Below are 20,782 nucleotides of genomic sequence, written 5' to 3'. Positions count from 1 at the left end.
ACTTAAAGCAGGCTAACATTAATGTTAGCATAATAAATAACTAAGGACATTTGAGTGTGTAACAGGTGAGTGTCTGTAATTGGTAAATCTATGTTTTCTAGTAAAGTGGCCAAGAGCTATTCTGTTTATTTAGAAAAGAAACGTCTAGAAGTGATAGCAGTTATGTAAAATGAACTGTTGTGACCGGTCGGAATTAGCTCATGATAACTTCATAAATCTTGCCTTTTAGTTATTTAGGAGTTAATTTATTTAATAGTAATAGTAAAGGAGGGGCAAGATGTCTAGGCAGGATGGCACACCTCTTCAGTGAAGTAGGTGAAATTCTCCTATATGTAAATGGAATTAACAAAATATCCACAAAAACACTTAAAAACTATTTATATGCATCATTGCCTCTTCTAAGAAAACAAACAGAAGCTGAGTTTTACAAGTTTTATAGTAGAAAAACTATTAAAAAACTGTGGCAGTACAGTGTGCTGATTAGAAATGATTGTGTGGTTCTTTCACCTATGCTGAGCCACTACACAGACTCACCTACTGAGTTTCACTTTAAACCCTGACTGTACTCATTTTACTTTCACCCACAATCAGAACAGAAAATAGTTATTTTTTAAAATTCTTTTTCACTGCATTTAAAGCACATCCATTAGAATTAAATCCGAAAATGTTTTATTATCATGTACTAACCGTATTTTATTCTTAGATTAATATAATATACCATGGTTCAGTTACCTTTGTACAAATATGATTAGTTGAATTGTGCTTTAAGGAGATTATTTTTACTTTCATACTTTGAGTACATTTCAGAGCCTGTACGTTTTCACTTTTACATTATGGAACGCTATCACGTTAACACTAGAGGATGCTCGGTACTAGAGTTGGATGTCTCGAGACCGGTCTTGGTCTCTAGACCACCTGGTCTTGTTCTTGTCTTGTCTCGACGGACTTTGGTCTTGGTCTTGTCTTGGGCTAGGATCCCTCGGTCTTGTCTTGGTCTCGCTGTCTCGGTCTTGCTGTCTCAGCTCGACATAGTGGTTGGGAGAATTGGAGTCAACAGTATCCATGACACACAACATAACGTTCGATAATGTGTCATGCACAAAAGCATCACCTCTAAGAGCCGTGCTTACAGAGTGCTTTGTAGTGAATCAGAAGAGTCGACTCCTATTGAGTGAGAGCCGGCTCCTCACTTAATTTCCTTTCGCTGCTCAGCTCTCACACAGTGGCTCAGCTATGCTACAAGCAATATATATATATTTTTTCAGCTCCAAGCTGGACACACGACCTGAGAGATCTACTGTTCACTGAAACCACATCAGGAATGGTCACGGTGGAAAAGATGGCTGTCAAGATGTCATTTTTAAAGAAGGAAAAAAATCTAAAAAAGACTGAGGTATGCCAAATTACACAAGAACTGGACAAATGGAAAATCAGTGGCAACTGGTCATATGAATGAATCCAAAAGTGAAACTCCTGAGTTAAATCATTTGAAATTTGAACACAGAAAAGTACCATCAGATTTGATCCATCATGTGTCAATGTGTCAATCAGTGCTTCATTTTATGACATGACAATGATTCCAAACACACTGTTATTCCAGAAAAAGCATACCCGGATAGAAAAACACAATAAAACATTATCAGTCATGGACCGAGCTCCCCAGAGTCTGGACCTCAACTTCATTGAAGCAGTGTGAGATCATCTTCACAAAGAGCAGAACAAAAAGCGGTCAGCATCCAAAGACAGCTTTAAACATTCTTCAAGAAGCCTGCAGAACTATTCCTGAAGACTACTTAAAGAAATGAGAACAAAGCTGCATAAGAGAGTTCAGACTGTGTCGAAGAAAAAAGGTGGTCGTACCAAATATTGATTTTAAAACTCTGTATTGTATTTCCATGTATATGTCCGCATATCCTTGCATTTACTTTTTTTCCTAGTAAAATATAAAGAAAAAGTGGTCGGCCGAGACTTTTGTGTAGTACTTTAAATATTGTTTTCATTAGCATTTTTACAGTTCTGTTATCTGATTAAATATGAGATCAATGAGATGATATCAGATGACTATATTTTCTAATTATGGACAGACAAATATGTATGAAAATATTTTTGTTAATTAAATCACTTCGATATATCATCTGTCACACATTTGAATGATAAATCACTAACACAGTAAAAGCTCATCTATTTCTTTTTCTTAGAAAGACCTGGTATTTTTCCTGGAATAATTGGAAAAATCTTAAAAGACACCACAATCAAAATGATTCCTATAACACAAAGCCATTTAGCTGCTACCCCAAGATTGCAACATAACAGTAGACACAATACAGCCAGTAACAGGATGCTCTTCATGAGGTAGGACTTGCTGCACAACTCCCCCTCTGCATCTTTTCTTGCCCTTTCCTCCTCTTTTCTCCACAGCTTTGTCTTCATCTTCTTTAGCTCTTCATCCTTGTAATGCTCCCTCAGATTTCCCTCCTTTTTGCTGATTTCTTCATCTCTCTCTGCAAGGATGCTTTCCTGTCTTTTTCTGATTTTCCTCTCCTTCTCAGGATACAGCTCTGTCTTGTAGTAACTACCTCCATTCAGGGCCACCAGGGTCTCGATCTTCTCCATAAAAGTTGTGACCTGCTTCTGGTCCTCCGGAGTTTTGTTGTTGAAGACGTGGAAGCCACCGCTACACTTGCGTATGAAGTTGCGGAGGTTCTCGTCACTCTCAGTAATGATGTTGTTTATTGTTTTGTCTTCCAGGCGATCCCCGTGGGTGAACAGCACGATGGTGTAGTCCCACACTCTTGGGCCAAACTTTGCTTCAATCAGCGTGTGGGTGTCTTGGTCTTCCTGAGTCAGCCTTCCTAAAGGAATAACATATGCAAAGACGTGGGGTCCTGGTTCCTGGAGTTTCAGGCGTTGAAGAATCTCTCGGATGATGTCCTCCTTGTTGCTTCCCTTCTCGAAAAGCCCAGGTGTGTCAATCACATCAACAGGTACATCTCCAACCACCGCGGACTCTTTTTCACAGTGAACAGTGATGCCGACCAGCTTCATCTCTGAACAGAACACCATTTTATTGAGGATGGTGTTCCCACTCGAGCTCTTGCCTGCACCACATTTTCCAAGAAGCATGATCCTCAACGGCTCTGTCAACCCAACAAAAAGCATTTTTAAACACTATTCAGAGTTCATGAAAGTTGTTGTGCCCTTCATTCTGACTTCTGATATTATTATTGTTTATTTGTAGAAATTCGTGGCTTTCACATATTAGCCCAGACTGTTGCATCCCAGGGCACAAACAGTATGAACTTTTTTATTATGTTTTTACATTGTGGCAAATGCAAAGCATTTTGGATAGCATTTGTTGATGAATATAAAGAAAAGAAAAAAGAAAAGTAAAGTAATACACGGTATGTTGTCTCATGTTAGCATTTGTGGCTTGTTTTGTTTTTATATGCCTTTTGAAATATTTTTTTCTTATCTTACTTTTTCAGAAAATAGATGCCTACTAATCTTTTGTTAACAAGTTGCACCTCAACCAGAAACTTCTGGTAGTCATCAACAAGTGTGTGGCATAATGTTTAACCGTTCTTCTTTGCAGAACTGGTACAGTTTATCAAAATTATTTGCTTTGTTGGCAAAGAACCGGGTTTTAAGCTTAGTCCTGTTGTTGGAGACTGAAAGTCTATGATTGAGATGCAACTTGCTCAAAAACGCCCATCCCACCTTCTTCAAATGCCACAAGAATGGTGTCAAACGTTTGCGCTGCAAAAATTTTCTTTTGTGCCACTATCATTTTAAATATATTAATAAAGGCTTCTAGAGGTCATCAGAGGTCAACCATTCATGTGATGAAAATTTCCAAAACATTGGAAATGTTTCTATGCAGGCCCTTAATGAAGGTCTTAAGGTCTGTTGCATCATCTTGTGTGGGTTAAAGGTATTCTGTTTATAAATAGCCTATAATTAAATGAAGTGTTTTTAGCTCAAATGAAAAGGCTGCGGATCACTAACTATCAATGTTTCATAACATTATATTACTCCAGCAAATAATTTTTTTCTCTGACAGAATGCATACTTTATTTTAACTAATATGTGTTAACCTAGTTTTTTACTTTTAAGAGTGTGATAATGATAAACAATATCCAATAGTGATATTATGTTTCACAACCTTTTCACAGGTTAGACCACCAGTAAAGAAAGGGGCTGAATGACCTTAGGTGACCTCTACAAAAGTGGGAATAAGGAGCACGAGAGTGAGATGGAGACATTAAATGAACATTAGAGGCTAACAGTACTGTAGCTTAATTACACATCTCAAAATCACTGTTGGCTAACTTGGTGTAGGTGTGTTAATTAAACACACACACACTTACAGGAAGAAAGCAGATAAAAAGAGTCACTGCCATTTTGGAATTTTATTTTTATTAAAGTACTGTAAAAAAAAAAATTAACATATTAATTATATTATCTGGTTTTGTTTTCTCCCCATTGTAATGTCATATTGTATATATTGGCTTCCATCTTCAAACATCTGAAACAAGCCCTATAAACTGCAGTAGCCAACAGCTCAGCTAAAGCACCAGTATGACTCACACTGCTCTCTTTTTCTTTCTACATGTGTCAGCTGAACAAGGGTAGACACGTGCTTAAGAACATGCTGTAACTACACCAACTACACCCACAGGGGAAAAATACATACAGACATACAAAAAATAGAATAAAAACATTAAACTAAAAACTTTTAACTCAGCAGCATTTCCATATTTCATACTGACCCTGCTCCTGCTCACTTTCTGCTGGACAAGGTATGCTGTCAGCGGCCTGAGTGCTCATGGTGGACGAAGACAGAAGTATCACCAAAACTGTAGACGTCGGTTAACTTGTCCTCGCTGGCCTGACAGTCCTGATTGAATCTCAAAGCAAGTCTGTTAGGTGAAACTTTTTTTTTACACAGCTTCCTCGGTGCTTTCTGTTTCAAACTGAGGGTGGGGCTCTACAGTCACGTGACCTGCTGGGTGCCCCGCATCCACCAAGTTAAAGTCCAGTCCACATACGCTGAATAATTAGGTCAGCAGCGACAATCGGCCGCAGTCCTATGTCCATAGATGTTATTTTTCTACCTGTTTCGAGCCAAGAGTATTTCCACCCAGCCTGTTTTAAATAAACCTCTGAACTTGGCACTCTACCCGCGTCTTATAGAGAGTCACTGGATGGGACACACTTTTATTGTGCAAGGGATCAAAGATCTGATGACTTCTTGCATAAGAGCTTAGTGTGGAATAAAGTTATGATTTCAAATAGAATATCATTACTTTCATTTTGACTGAGAAGTAGACTTTGATTCGTTGGTATTTTATGGTGAGGCTGAGAAGCAATGCAACGAGGAAGCAATTAAACTATTACATTTAAGGATACTGCGATTTTTATATCACTAAAACACACGTGTGTTAACACACGAACCGCCTAAAGTGTGTTAAGACAATTGCGCTTTAAAAGTTTGAGAAGCAATACAATGAAAGGTCTCAGCGCGCCATCTAGTGGTCAGTATACTTTAATGCTTCATAAAACGTCCTGATCAGGGATAAAGCTTCGATAAATTCACCCCTTTAACAAAATGTAAAATGAAAGTATTTTAAAATGTGCGTATTTACTTTCAGCAATGAAAAGTAATCAACTACACTTACACCGGACCTATGTAGTATTTTGAGAGAACATCAAGTAAATGGTTCATTTTTCAGCTACATTTCAATGAGATATTGTATTTTTAACTGCAACATTTGTCTGAAAGGTATAATCATTATCCAAAGATCAAATGATGCCTTGGTGGCAGTCATTTTTTCATTCATTAATGAATAAATAAAGCACCTTGAGGCGACTGTTGTTGTGATTTGGCATTATATAAATAAAATAAAATTGAATTGAATAAATGAATTTTGTCTCCAAATCCTCAACAAACATTAACAGGATGCAACTAATCTTATTGGCTTGTACTTTATTTTAGGGTTGACTCTGTGATCATAACATTTGCTTTTAAGACACATACAGTTAATATCCTACAAGCCTACATGGAACCTGAGATTATCTGTTAGGTCACTCATGAGGATTTCCTGTTAAAACCTAAAAATGAAAAGTAACAGGGATGATTCAGAGCCCTGCTTATGAAGATAAAACCTTGTTGTCATTTAAGATTCTTTATTAAATAAATTTGGGGGGATTTTCTTAGCCTTGATAATATTTTAATGGTTGATTTGATTGCATGAAAGTTTATTGCAACTTTTTAGTAGTTAATCTGTGTTTTATTCTTGTAATCTGGGGACAAAGTGTTCAAATGACCACAGCTTTATGGTGCATATCCAAAGAATCTTTTTATTTGATGTTAGTGAAGCAAACTAACATATTTACAAAGCACAACAATTTAAAAGCACGGAACAATGACTCACCTTTGCGCTTGTCTGTTATTTAGTTAAGAGTTCGTCAAATTCAAACTTATATTAAATTATGCTCATTAAAGTAGCGTTATAGTGCATGAGAGCTTCATAAGGAGGATCTCAGGTGGGGGAAAAACAAGGTCAGGAGATTCTACTTTCCAGGCTTTCACTGTAGATTATTTCCGATCAGCCAGCCTCTGTAGGAGGGCGATGACTGTGTCCTGTTTGGAGGAGAGCAGCTCCAGGGCCGTGGCTATCCTTCCTAGGGACTCGGACATTCGCACCTCCCTCCTCTCGCGCCTCTTCTCTCTGGCTTCAACCCTGCGGCGAGCCACTCGATCGAGGTAGGCCTGCTCCTCCTGTCGCTTCAGAATCTCCTGGAACATAGTGCAGCCGCCTTGCTCCGCTTTCGCCTTCTGGTTCTGTCCTTCAGTTCCAGACACAGTTGTTGTAGACAAAGAGGTGGCAGCAGAGGAAGTGAGGCAGGAGGACGTGAGGTGGAATGAGGTCTGGGGCATTAGCTGAGCTAATGGTCGCTGCAGTCACCGACGTACTGGCAGCGGTGCCAGCACTGGAGCCCAGACTTACTGAGTCCACACCACCAGCACCAGCACCAGCAGCAAAGTCACTGCTAGGACGGATGATGGTGGACGTCGGCTGTGGGAGCTGCAGGGGCTTTGCAGCGATCTTAGCCAAAGGAGCAGGCAGTGTAGAAACCGTGCTGCCGCCTTTGTTTCGTTTGTTGTTGACGATCTGAGTGCCAATGGTGTCGCAGAGGGTGGCGTCCATCAACTAGAGTGGAACAAGACACACACAAAGATATGGAGAAAGTACACCAATGAATACATCAAACAGCATTGTAATCCATGTCTTAGAAATACTCCCAAGACGTCTTAGCATGTCCCGTCTCCCGGCTGCGGTCTTTAACCCTCTTGTATGTCACAATGAGGTTGTTCCACTTGCGACGGATTTTCTCAACAGGCAGTATGTGCCCCTTGGAGGCCATCTCCTCTTGGACACTCTGGAAGAGCTGCGAGCGTTCCCGAGTCTCATAGAGACCCCAGCGACGCCCGACGGCCTCAATCAGACACAGAACGGCTTTGGAAGAGAAATCCGAGCCAGAGCAAAGCGTCTTCTCGGAAGGAGCAGGGGGCATTACTGAAGCTGGGGGAGAAAGAAAGCCACTTGTGGTGTCACTTCATATGTAAGATAAATGGGTTAAACTGGGGAAAATCTTATATGCATACAGTTGTTATCAAATGTTTAGATCCACTCATCATGGGCGGGAATATCCTGGTAATTCTGGAATTTTAATGATTTCTTTGAACTGCTTTTCCAGGGTAGACTTACTGCACAAGTTTGAATTTATTTTGGATTTTATCTAAAACATCTAAAACACACAGTCAGTAGTAAACATACAGGTGCAAATATATAAATATACTCAATTAATTCTTTTAATAAGTGAAAATTCTATAAAGCTTGAGAAAGCTATTAGTGACTGACTATAACTGGTAGTTTCCCTTTGCCGTCATGAAAAGGATTTGTTTGATAGCACTCACAGGTTTGAACAATACAAGACACTTATGTACAGATACCAAATACTGTGCATAAGTGTGAGTTATTTGGATGTGTCAGCACTTTGCTAAGGTCTGGAAAAAGACCCAAACTGTCAACCTCAAATGAGAGAAAAGTGGTCAGGATGTTTAGGAACAATCCAGGAACAACCAGTGCTCACACACCAGCATCACTGTCCACAGTGAAATGAGTTTCACATTGCCATGGACTGAGAGGGTGCCGACCAAGATAAAAGCATCTGGTCAAAAATCCGCACCTTCAAGCTTATCTGAAATTTGCAGCTGCCCACATGGACAATCCAAATGTCTTCTGGAGAAAAGCTTCGTTGCCAGACGAGACAAAGATTGAGCCACAATCAGGTATGTTTGGAGGAGTAAAGGTGAGGCTTTGAAATCTAAGAGCCCTGTGCTAGCTGTCAAGCATAGTGCTGGTAGATTCTGACTCTGGGGCTGTTTTGCTACCAGGGGTAAATCAGGATTTGAGGTAAAACCTGAAAATAGAATCTCCAGTTCTGTCCAAGTTTGAACATACAGTTGAAACTTGGACCCAGTTGAATGTTCCAACTGGACAATGATCCCAGGCACACAGATAAACTGGTTTTGGAATAGATACAGTAGACAAACATTAAGCTTCTGGGATGACCTTCCCAAAGCCCCGACCTCAACCCTGCTGAACTTCTGTGGACAACACTTAGAAGCTGAGTCTGTGCCACGAAACCAACAGATTTAAATGAATTCTACCAATTCTGCAAAGAAGACTGGTCAAATATCCAGCCAGGAATATGTCAGAAGCTTGTTGATGGCTGGTCAAGGTGCAAGTTGCAAAGAGACATTAGTGGGGGTGTGTGTAAATATTTGAGCCCATATGTAATGTTTGATCCTGTGTAGGTTGATGAGTGGATGTAAACCTATGACCACAACTGTATTTGCAGATACAGAAAAACTGCATTTTCTGCATCTGTAATTCCTAGTGAGAGATTTTCAACACTTCTGTTTTCCCTCTTGTCGTTGGTTTGACGTGTGCGGTAGTTAGTTTCAACAGCCAGAGTCAGAATTTAGCAACATTTGATGAGCTATCGAACACCCCAACAGATGCCCATCAAATCTGATCAAAACACACACAATCCCAGTGATGCAGAAACTTTATTAATTGTGAAGGATAAGAACTGAATGGCTAAGACTTGAACCCTAGTTTTTGTGGACTTTTTCAGGTGCATGAAATAGGCACAAAATACATGGTGTATCAAAAAGAATCATCTGATTTCAGAAGGCTATATGTTTTTTTAACTATTAGACATAGAAGCTAACTATTCATGCATTTATTACTTCCAGGCTGAACTACTGTAATTCATTATTATCAGGATGTCCAAAAAACTCACTGAAAAGCCTTCAGCTAATCCAAAATGCTGCAGCAAGAGTCCTGACAGGGACTAGAAAGAGAGAGCAGATTTCTCCTGTTTTGGCTTCCCTTCATTGGCTTCCTGTTAAATCCAGAATTGAATTCAAAATCCTGCTCCTCACATACAAGGTCTTAAATAATCAGGCCCCATCTTATCTCAATGACCTTGTAGTACCATATCACCCTATTAGAGCACTTCGCTCTTGCTCTGCAGGCCTACTTGTTGTTCCTAGAGTATTTAAAAGTAGAATGGGAGGCAGAGCCTTCAGTTTTCAGGCCCCTCTTCTGTGGAACCAGCTTCCAGTTTGGATTCGGGAGACAGACACTATCTCTACTTTCAAGATTAGGCTTAAAACTTTCCTTTTTGCTAAAGCATATAGTTAGGGCTGGACCAGGTGACCCTGAATCCTCCCTTAGTTATGCTGCAAAACACATAGGCTGCCGGGGGATTCCCATGATGCATTGAGTTTTTCCTTTCCAGTCACCTTTCTCGCTCACTATGTATTAACAGACCTCTCTGCATTGAATCATATCTGTTATTAATCTCTGTCTCTCTTCCACAGCATGTCTTTTATCCTGTCTTCCTTCTCTCACCCCAACCGGTCGCAGCAGATGGCCCCGCCCCTCCCTGAGCCTGGTTCTGCCGGAGGTTTCTTCCTGTTAAAAGGGAGTTTTTCCTTCCCACTGTCGCCAAAGTGCTTGGTCATAGGGGGTCATATGATTGTTGGGTTTTTCTCTGTATCTATGAAGCGCCTTATGTTGTGATTTGGCGCTATATAAATAAAATTGAATTGAATTGAATAGAAGCTTCCAGTAAATTTTAAAATGCAAATGTAAAGTTATATACACAAAATTTACAATGTTGACAAGTGCTTAATATGCCCACCTCCAGACCAGCATCCAATTTCAAAATGCTTTAATTCCACAATCATTCACCTAAAGAAACACGTAGTGGCTGCAGTGACTCCAGACATGCTCATGGGATGAGTTTGGCATATGCTGTGTATCCACGGGGGGACTTATTGAGCACTTGTGCACACTGTAAGTTTATATTCAGCCATTACTTGAATAAAAGTATAGCCAGAAAAAGCATACCCGGATAGAAAAGCCCAATAAAACACTATCAGTCATGGACTCACCTCCCTAGAGTCTGGACCTCAACATTGTTGAAGCAGTGTGAGATCATCTTCACAAAGAGCAGAACAAAAAGCGGTCAGCATCCAAAGACAGCTTTAAACATTCTTCAAGAAGCCTGCAGAACTATTCCTGAAGACTACTTAAAGAAATGAGAACAAAGCTGCATAAGAGAGTTCAGACTGTGTCGAAGAAAAAAGGTGGTCGTACCAAATATTGATTTTAAAACTCTGTATTGTATTTCCATGTATATGTCCGCATATCCTTGCATTTACTTTTTTTCCTAGTAAAATATAAAGAAAAAGTGGTCGGCCGAGACTTTTGTGTAGTACTTTAAATATTGTTTTCATTAGCATTTTTACAGTTCTGTTATCTGATTAAATATGAGATCAATGAGATGATATCAGATGACTATATTTTCTAACTATGGACAGACAAATATGTATGAAAATTATTTTTGTTAATTAAATCACTTCGATATATCATCTGTCACACATTTGAATGATAAATCACTAACACAGTAAAAGCTCATCTATTTCTTTTTCTTAGAAAGACCTGGTATTTTTCCTGGAATAATTGGAAAAATCTTAAAAGACACCACAATCAAAATGATTCCTATAACACAAAGCCATTTAGCTGCTACCCCAAGATTGCAACATAACAGTAGACACAATACAGCCAGTAACAGGATGCTCTTCATGAGGTAGGACTTGCTGCACAACTCCCCCTCTGCATCTTTTCTTGCCCTTTCCTCCTCTTTTCTCCACAGCTTTGTCTTCATCTTCTTTAGCTCTTCATCCTTGTAATGCTCCCTCAGATTTCCCTCCTTTTTGCTGATTTCTTCATCTCTCTCTGCAAGGATGCTTTCCTGTCTTTTTCTGATTTTCCTCTCCTTCTCAGGATACAGCTCTGTCTTGTAGTAACTACCTCCATTCAGGGCCACCAGGGTCTCGATCTTCTCCATAAAAGTTGTGACCTGCTTCTGGTCCTCCGGGGTTTTGTTGTTGAAGACGTGGAAGCCACCGCTACACTTGCGTATGAAGTTGCGGAGGTTCTCGTCACTCTCAGTAATGATGTTGTTTATTGTTTTGTCTTCCAGGCGATCCCCGTGGGTGAACAGCACGATGGTGTAGTCCCACACTCTTGGGCCAAACTTTGCTTCAATCAGCGTGTGGGTGTCTTGGTCTTCCTGAGTCAGCCTTCCTAAAGGAATAACATATGCAAAGACGTGGGGTCCTGGTTCCTGGAGTTTCAGGCGTTGAAGAATCTCTCGGATGATGTCCTCCTTGTTGCTTCCCTTCTCGAAAAGCCCAGGTGTGTCAATCACATCAACAGGTACATCTCCAACCACCGCGGACTCTTTTTCACAGTGAACAGTGATGCTGGCCAGCTTCATCTCTGAACAGAACACCATTTTATTGAGGATGGTGTTCCCACTCGAGCTCTTGCCTACACCACATTTTCCAAGAAGCATGATCCTCAACGGCTCTGTCAACCCAACAAAAAGCATTTTTAAACACTATTCAGAGTTCATGAAAGTCGTTGTGCCCTTCATTCTGACTTCTGATATTATTATTGTTTATTTGTAGAAATTCGTGGCTTTCACATATTAGCCCAGACTGTTGCATCCCAGGGCACAAACAGTATGAACTTTTTTATTATGTTCTTACATTGTGGCAAATGCAAAGCATTTTGGATAGCATTTGTTGATGAATATAACAAAAAGAAAAGAAAAAAGAAAAGTAAAGTAATACACGGTATGTTGTCTCATGTTACCATTTGTGGTTTGTTGTGTTTTTATATGCCTGTTGAAATATTTTTTCTTATCTTACGTTTTCAAAAAATAGAATTTTGTATGATTAACCAAAATGATCCAGGCATTAATGATTCTTTTACTGCAGAAATTGCTATTACGAAATTTAACTACTAATTTCAGTCATGTTATACTGATATTTTTCTGGTTATTTTCCATAACTTGGTAGCTTTTTGGCAACAGATTCGCTACTGAGCAGAGATCCAAGAGACAACAGGCTCCAGGTGGCCAAGCCGAGACGTGTACGGCGAAAGTCAAAGTTCATTTAGAGAATAGAAAAGAGACTCAAAAAGTGACCTAAAACTATCAAGGTAAATATGTTACAAAATGTGAGAGCTTGAAAATTTTTAGTTATATATAACAACCAGCTGTACGTTCATGCCCTATCCTCTCATATAAAAGGCATAAAGAGAACTCTTATTTACAGCTGTGATTAGAAGTTTATATTCACTCATCGTGGGCATGAATATCATGGTAATTTGGGGGCATTTAACTGTTTTTTTAATTGTTCTTTCTCCAAGGTGAAATGATTGTACAGCATACATATTTAAAGTTGAATTTCGTTTGGATTTTCTTGAATCTGCACAGGGTCAAAAGTTTACATACAGGGTCAAATATAAAGGTACATGCCTGCTAATCTTTTCTTAACAAGTTGCACCTCAACCAGAAACTTTTGGTAGTCATCAACAAGTATCAATAAGTATTCCGGCTGAATGTTTGACCGCTCTTCTTTTCAGAGCTGGTTATTAAATTTATTTGGTTTGTTGGCAAAGAACCGGGTTTTAAGCACAGTCTTGTTGTTGGCGACTGAAAGTCTCTGATTGAAGTGCAACTTGCTCAGAGTCATTTAACCAAATATCACTGAGTGTATGTATATATTTCAGTTTCTATGTATCCTTTTCACACAGGGTCAAATATTTAGGTATATAAGCAGGATGCAGATGCAGGCAAAGCAGACAAAAGTAAAACGACGCCTTTGTTCCAAAGATATGTACACTTTTCACCCTGTGTGGATTGGAGAAAATCCCAAAGAAAATCAGACTTGTACACCTAACTCTTTGTTTGTTTTTAGGTCATTAAAGATGTACAATCATTCCACCCTTGGAAATGAAGAGTCTCTTGGTTTTGTGATGTACAGTTAGATTTGCAATCAGTGATTGGTTTAGCTGTGATGTAGAGTGAGATGAGCAGAACACAGCGGCAGACAACACAGACAAAAGTAAAGAGAAGCCTTTATTATAAAGATACAAAGACTCTAACGAGCAGATAGGTGGGAATAAGGAGCACGAGAAACGAGATGCAGACATTAAATGAACATTGCATCAACATTAGAGGCTAAAAGTGCACTTCTCAAAATCACTGTTTGCTAACTCAGTGTTTGTGTGTTAGTTAAACACACACACACACACACACACACACACACACACACACACACACACACTTACAGGAAGAAGGCAGATAAAAATAGTCACTGCAATCTTGTTTGTTTTTGTTTTTTTATGAAAGTACTGTAAAAAACATTATAAAAGTTCTGTGGTTTTGTTTCCCCACATTGGAAGCTTATATTTTAGAGAATGGCTTCAATCTTCAAACATCTGAAATAAGCCCGATAAACTGCAGTAGCCAACAGCTCAGCTAAGGCACCACTATGACTCACACTGCTCTCTTTTTCTTTCTACATGTGTCAGTTGAACAAAGGAAGACACGTGATTAAGAGCACGCTGTGACAGTAAGAAGGAAACGCCGTCCAACGACACCCACAGGGGCAAAAAAACATACAAAAAACTAAACAGAAAAACATTAAACTAAAAACTTTTAACTCAGCAGCATTTCCATATTTCATACTGACCCTGCTCCTGCTCACTTTCTGCTGGACCAGGTATGCTGTCAGCGGCCTGAGTGCTCATGGTGGACGAAGACAGAAGTATCACCAAAATTCAAAACTCAAAGTCTGTTAGGTGAAGCTTCTTTCATCACAACTTCCTCGGTGCTTTCTGTTTTAAACTGAGGGTGGGGCTCTACAGCCAAGTCACATACTGGCTGCACTACGAGAATACCGCATCCACCAAGTTACAGTCAAGTCCACATACGCTGAATAATTAGGTCAGCAGCGACAATCGGCCGCTCTGCAGGACATTATTATTTTTTCTACCTGTTTCGAGCCAAGACTATTTCAAATGTTTTAAATAAACCTCTGAACTTGGCACTCTACCTGCATCTTATAGAGAGTCACTGGATGGGACACACCTTTATGGTGTAAGGGGTTGATGATTTCTTGCATAAGAGCTTAATGTGGAATAAAGTTATGATTTCAAATAGAATATCATTACTTTCATTTTGACTGAGAAGTAGACTTTGATTCGTTGGTATTTTATGGTGAGGCTGAGAAGCAATGCAACGAGGAAGCAATTAAACTATTACATTTAAGGATACTGCGATTTTTATATCACTAAAACACACGTGTGTTAACACACGAACCGCCTAAAGTGTGTTAAGACAATTGCGCTTTAAAAGTTTGAGAAGCAATACAATGAACGGTCTCAGCGCGCCATCTAGTGGTCAGTATACTTTAATGCTTCATAAAACGTCCCCCTTTAACAAAATGTAAAATGAAAGTATTTTAAAATGTGCGTATTTACTTTCAGCAATGAAAATTAATCAGCTACACTTACTCAAACACTGGACCTATGTAGTATTTTGAGAGTACATCAAGTAAATGGTTCATTTTTCAGCTACGTTTCAATGAAATATTGTAGTTTTAACAGTAATACTTATCTGAACATTATACTCGTTATCCAAAATAATCCAAAGCCTGGCTCTCAGTCATTTATTCATTCATGAAGGTAAAACCTTTTTGTGATTAAAGATTCTTTATTAAATAAATTTTGGGGGATTTTCTTAGCCTTGATAATATTTTAATGGTTGAAAGTTTATTGCAACTTTTTAGTAGTTAATCTGTGTTTTATTCTTGCAATCTGGGGACAAAGTGTTCAAATGACCACAGCTTTAAGGTGCATATCCAAAGAATCTTTTTATTTGATGTCAGTGAAGCAAACTAACATATTTACAAAGCACAACAATTTAAAAGCACAGAACAATGACTCACCTTTGCGCTTGTCTGTTATTTAGTTAAGAGTTCGTCAAATTCAAATTTATATTAAATTATGCTCATTAAAGTAGCGTTATAGTGCATGAGAGCTTCATAAGGAGGATCTCAGGTGGGGGAAAAACAACGTCAGGAGATTCTACTTTCCAGGCTTTCACTGTAGATTATTTCCGATCAGCCAGCCTCTGTAGGAGGGCGATGACTGTGTCCTGTTTGGAGGAGAGCAGCTCCAGGGCCGTGGCTATCCTTCCTAGGGACTCGGACATTCGCACCTCCCTCCTCTCGTGCCTCTTCTCTCTGGCTTCAACCCTGCGGCGAGCCACTCGATCGAGGTAGGCCTGCTCCTCCTGTCGCTTCAGAATCTCCTGGAACATAGTGCAGCCGCCTTGCTCCGCTTTCGCCTTCTGGTTCTGTCCTTCAGTTCCAGACACAGTTGTTGTAGACAAAGAGGTGGCAGCAGAGGAAGTGAGGCAGGAGGACGTGAGGGGGAATGAAGAGGAGAGGCCGAGGAGATTCTGGCTTTGGGTGAGCGATGTTGTACTCAGGCGAAAAGGGATGACACCTGATGAGATGGATGGAGCTTTGCGGCTCGTGTAGCCCAGTGTGTTGAGGTCTGTGTTACTGGCGGAGATGAGGGAAGGGGATGTGGTGGCTGTTTCTGTAAAACAAGGCGAGGTGATAAAAGAAGGAGCCGGCACAATGGTGGCTGGGTGAATACTGGTAGTAACAATGTCACCATTGAGGACGATCAGGGGCTTGTGGTCTGGAGCATTAGCTGAGCTAATGGTCGCTGCAGTCACCGACGTACTGGCAGCGCTGCCAGCACTGGAGCCCAGACTTACTGAGTCCACACCACCAGCACCAGCACCAGCAACAGCAGCAAAGTCACTGCTAGGACGGATGATGGTGGACGTCGGCTGTGCAAGCTGCAGGGGCTTTGCAGCGATCTTAGCCAAAGGAGCAGGCAGTGTAGAAACCGTGCTGCCGCCTTTGTTTCGTTTGTTGTTGACGATCTGAGTGCCAATGGTGTCGCAGAGGGTGGCGTCCATCAACTAGAGTGGAACAAGACACACACAGAGATATGGAGAAAGTACACCAATGAATACATCAAACAGCATTGTAATCCATGACTTACAAATACCAGTTAACAATGTAACCGTATGCTGTCTTAAACCTTGTTACTTTATGTTATAATCCTAGTTATTTCTGCTGTACTTCCTCACAGTTGTTCAGATTAAACATCCCTGTACAAGAAGAGTAAGGATTTGGGGGTGACAGGGTCATGGGCAGCCAAGGGGGACTGATCAGGCCGGGAACGAAAGCTGGGCCCATGTGGTCTGATCCAACAGATGAGCTACTGTAGCTCCAATTGCAAAAAAAAGTTAATACTAATTCTGATAGAAAGGTGTCAGAATACACAGTGCATCACAGTTTGTTGCATATGGGGCTGCGTGGCCACAGACCAGAAGGTGCCCTGGTCTGAGAGGTCTAGTGGAGCCCATGGTCAGGGATGTTTTGGCAGCAAAAGGGGAAAAAAACAATATTAGGCAAGTGGTTATAATGTTATAGCTGGTGGTATATCGCCAACAGCAGAAGAATGCTTCTGATTTCTAGCCAGTAACCCTGAGTTTTGAATTTTGTAAGATAGACTAGGCCTGTACTCTACATCGACCACACCTTCCAAAATATATAAAGCAGCCGTTTCTTCTTTCTGCACAATTTTTATATATATATATAGACACACACACACACACACATTATCCACAGATGCAGAGTGCAGCTGTTAAACTCTGAGTGGATGATGATTATTGGTGGCTGCGTTTGAGGTCAGTTACATTTGTCCTGAGGGGAAATTCACATTTCTACAACTGGAAATTTCAAGCGTCTCACTCTATAGTATGTCCAGCTGTGAGGTTTACTTAAATCAGTACTTAATGTCAGCAACTATTTTTTATCCCCAGGTTTGTCTTCCCGTTAGACTCACATCAAAGAACTCCCAAGACGTCTTAGCATGTCCCGTCTCCCGGCTGCGGTCTTTAACCCTCTTGTATGTCACAATGAGGTTGTTCCACTTGCGACGGATTTTCTCAACAGGCAGTATGTGCCCCTTGGAGGCCATCTCCTCTTGGACACTCTGGAAGAGCTGCGAGCGTTCCCGAGTCTCATAGAGACCCCAGCGACGCCCGACGGCCTCAATCAGACACAGAACGGCTTTGGAAGAGAAATCCGAGCCAGAGCAAAGCGTCTTCTCGGAAGGAGCAGGGGGCATTACTGAAGCTGGGGGAGAAAGAAAGCCACTTGTGGTGTCACTTCATATGTAAGATAAATGGGTTAAACTGGGGAAAATCGTATATGCATACAGTTGTTATCAAATGTTTAGATCCACTCATCATGGGCGTGAATATCCTGGTAATTCTGGAATTTTAATGATTTCTTTGAACTGCTTTTCCAGGGTAGACTTACTGCACAAGTTTGAATTTATTTTGGATTTTATCTAAAACATCTAAAACACACAGTCAGTAGTAAACATACATGTGCAAATATATAAATATACTCAATTAATTCTTTTAATAAGTGAAAATTCTATAAAGCTTGAGAAAGCTATTAGTGACTGACTATAACTGGTAGTTTCCCTTTGCCGTCATGAAAAGGATTTGTTTGATAGCACTCACAGGTTTGAACAATACAAGACACTTATGTACAGATACCAAATACTGTACATAAGTGTGAGTTATTTGGATGTGTCAGCACTTTGCTAAGGTCTGGAAAAAGACCCAAACTGTCAACCTCAAATGAGAGAAAAGTGGTCAGGATGTTTAGGAACAATCCAGGAACAACCAGTGCTCACACACCAGCATCACTGTCCACAGTGAAACGAGTTTCACATTGCCATGGACTGAGAGGGTGCCGACCAAGATAAAAGCATCTGGTCAAAAATCCGCACCTTCAAGCTTATCTGAAATTTGCAGCTGCCCACATGGACAATCCAAATGTCTTCTGGAGAAAAGCTTCGTTGCCAGACGAGACAAAGATTGAGCCACAATCAGGTATGTTTGGAGGAGTAAAGGTGAGGCTTTGAAATCTAAGAGCCCTGTGCTAGCTGCCAAGCATAGTGCTGGTAGATTCTGACTCTGGGGCTGTTTTGCTACCAGGGGTAAATCAGGATTTGAGGTAAAACCTGAAAATAGAATCTCCAGTTCTGTCCAAGTTTGAACATACAGTTGAAACTTGGACCCAGTTGAATGTTCCAACTGGACAATGATCCCAGGCACACAGATAAACTGGTTTTGGAATAGATACAGTAGACAAACATTAAGCTTCTGGGATGACCTTCCCAAAGCCCCGACCTCAACCCTGCTGAACTTCTGTGGACAACACTTAGAAGCTGAGTCTGTGCCACGAAACCAACAGATTTAAATGAATTCTACCAATTCTGCAAAGAAGACTGGTCAAATATCCAGCCAGGAATATGTCAGAAGCTTGTTGATGGCTGGTCGAGGTGCAAGTTGCAAAGAGACATTAGTGGGGGTGTGTGTAAATATTTGAGCCCATATGTAATGTTTGATCCTGTGTAGGTTGATGAGTGGATGTAAACCTATGACCACAACTGTATTTGCAGATACAGAAAAACTGCATTTTCTGCATCTGTAATTCCTAGTGAGAGATTTTCAACATTTCTGTTTTCCCTCTTGTCGTTGGTTTGACGTGTGCGGGGGTTAGTTTCAACAGCCAGAGTCAGAATTTAGCAACATTTGATGAGCTATCAAACACCCCAACAGATGCCCATCAAATCTGATCAAAACACACACAATCCCAGTGATGCAGAAACTTTATTAATTGTGAAGGATAAGAACTGAATGGCTAAGACTTGAACCCTAGTTTTTGTGGACTTTTTCAGGTGCATGAAATAGGCACAAAATACATGGTGTATCAAAAAGAATCATCTGATTTCAGAAGGCTATATGTTTTTTTTAAACTATTAGACATAGAAGCTTCCAGTAAATTTTAAAATGCAAATGTAAAGTTATATACACAAAATTTACAATGTTGACAAGTGCTTAATATGCCCACCTCCAGACCAGCAGCCAATTTCAAAATGCTTTAATTCCACAATCATTCACCTAAAGAAACACGTAGTGGCTGCAGTGACTCCAGACATGCTCATGGGATGAGTTTGACATATGCTGTGTATCCACGGGGGGACTTATTGAGCACTTGTGCACACTGTAAGTTTATATTCAGCCATTACTTGCATAAAAGTATAGCCTTTTCTTTTCGATGCACCCTGTGTAATAGCATTTCTATGCAAATGATTAAAAAATGACATGTTTGAATTTTTAGGTTATTCAAATTCCTTTTAACAGTCATGAGATTTAATGTGTATATGTGCGGATACATCATATCATCATTTTATATGAATTATTAAAAGAGGTTAATGTACGCAAGTGTTGCCAGTTATTACTTCTGCCAGAAAGACTTCGGTCAGTCAGGTTATGTGTTTTGTTACATTCTTGCTGGTGCTCTCCTCTCACTTTGAATCTTACTTACCTGGAGCTATCTTCAGGTATGTTTTTCCATCCCCAGATGTGGTGAAGAAACGCTCTGTGCTAACAGGGTCTGATGACAGAGCAGATAAAAGCTACATAATCTACTGAAAAGCAACAGATTCTGAGTGGCCATTAAGAAAACAAAACAAAAAAGGAAGCAAATAAACGAGGCCGAATGGCCATAAATCATCTCAGGTGAGCACTCACACAGTAGTACAGGAGTAGTTGTCGTGGCAGCTTGCAGCTCTGTGTCAGCCAGCTCCTCTGCAGTCTGTTCCCCTCCTCCTCCTCTGCATGCGGTATCTCCGCAGGGCGCAGGCGACTCCTGCCTGCCCAAAAGCAGCGCAGATGCATTTTCATCCACCGCTTCAGTTTTCACATGCAGCGCTGCGACGTGGTTGCTGCCTCCTTGCAGATCTCCCTCCATGGCTGACACAGAAACAGAAAAAAAGGGAAAAGGAGCAGGAGCTGAAGGGAGAGAGCTTGTATTGTCTGCGCAGGCGTTGAATTGAGGAGAAAGTTTGGAGATCTCGGCTGTTAATCGATGATGCAGACTTCAGCGTGAAGTCGTGCAGCCAAAGTCATGACTGATTTAGCTGTGAGCGTGATGGACAAATGCCACCCCCTGCATGTTTTTCCGTGAGGGGCACGGAAATGGCTGCGCTGACCACCTCAGCTCAGCCGACGGATGCGCAGAGCGGCTGCGCAGCTCTCAGCAAGGATTTGCTGCTGGCAACCGTGATGGTGACGTCAGCTGACCGCACGTTTGGCACATGTTTAGTAACAA

At 40.6% G+C, this 20,782-nt stretch overlaps 3 protein-coding genes across 4 annotated transcripts; all 3 read right to left on the bottom strand.

The window, feature by feature from the left end:
- Positions 1-1,474: 1,474 nt before the first annotated feature.
- Positions 1,475-5,177, bottom strand: LOC309704583 (GTPase IMAP family member 7-like). Its single transcript, XM_082529824.1, has 2 exons — positions 4,770-5,177; positions 1,475-3,137 (listed from the first exon to the last, which is right to left on the bottom strand). The coding sequence occupies exons 1-2, from the start codon at positions 4,825-4,827 to the stop codon at positions 2,182-2,184; spliced, it is 1,014 nt and encodes a 337-aa protein (XP_082385950.1). The 5' UTR covers positions 4,828-5,177; the 3' UTR covers positions 1,475-2,181.
- A 1,775-nt stretch (positions 5,178-6,952) lies between these two features.
- On the bottom strand, positions 6,953-14,417 carry LOC309704584 (GTPase IMAP family member 7-like). 2 transcript variants are annotated; one of them, XR_014276290.1, is made up of 3 exons: positions 14,192-14,417; positions 10,535-12,017; positions 6,953-7,586 (listed from the first exon to the last, which is right to left on the bottom strand). XR_014276290.1 is itself a non-coding variant. In XM_082529825.1 (2 exons), the coding sequence occupies exons 1-2, from the start codon at positions 14,247-14,249 to the stop codon at positions 11,062-11,064; spliced, it is 1,014 nt and encodes a 337-aa protein (XP_082385951.1). In that variant the 5' UTR covers positions 14,250-14,417; the 3' UTR covers positions 10,250-11,061. The 2 variants fall into 2 exon arrangements, 1 of the variants encoding a protein (XP_082385951.1); XM_082529825.1 differs by lacking the exon at positions 6,953-7,586 and having other exon boundaries at positions 10,250-12,017.
- A 943-nt stretch (positions 14,418-15,360) lies between these two features.
- On the bottom strand, positions 15,361-20,705 carry LOC309704485 (uncharacterized protein). The gene is made up of 4 exons (XM_082529659.1): positions 20,203-20,705; positions 19,997-20,065; positions 17,433-17,725; positions 15,361-16,500 (listed from the first exon to the last, which is right to left on the bottom strand). The coding sequence occupies exons 1-4, from the start codon at positions 20,420-20,422 to the stop codon at positions 15,613-15,615; spliced, it is 1,470 nt and encodes a 489-aa protein (XP_082385785.1). The 5' UTR covers positions 20,423-20,705; the 3' UTR covers positions 15,361-15,612.
- Between the last annotated feature and the right edge of the window lie 77 nt (positions 20,706-20,782).

The sequence above is a fragment of the Aulonocara stuartgranti genome, assembly GCF_965226115.1.
Source record: "Aulonocara stuartgranti genome assembly, chromosome: 4".
NCBI lineage: Eukaryota > Metazoa > Chordata > Actinopteri > Cichliformes > Cichlidae > Aulonocara > Aulonocara stuartgranti.
Note: the sequence above shows the minus strand (reverse complement) of the source record. Positions and strands in the feature narration are given on the sequence as shown.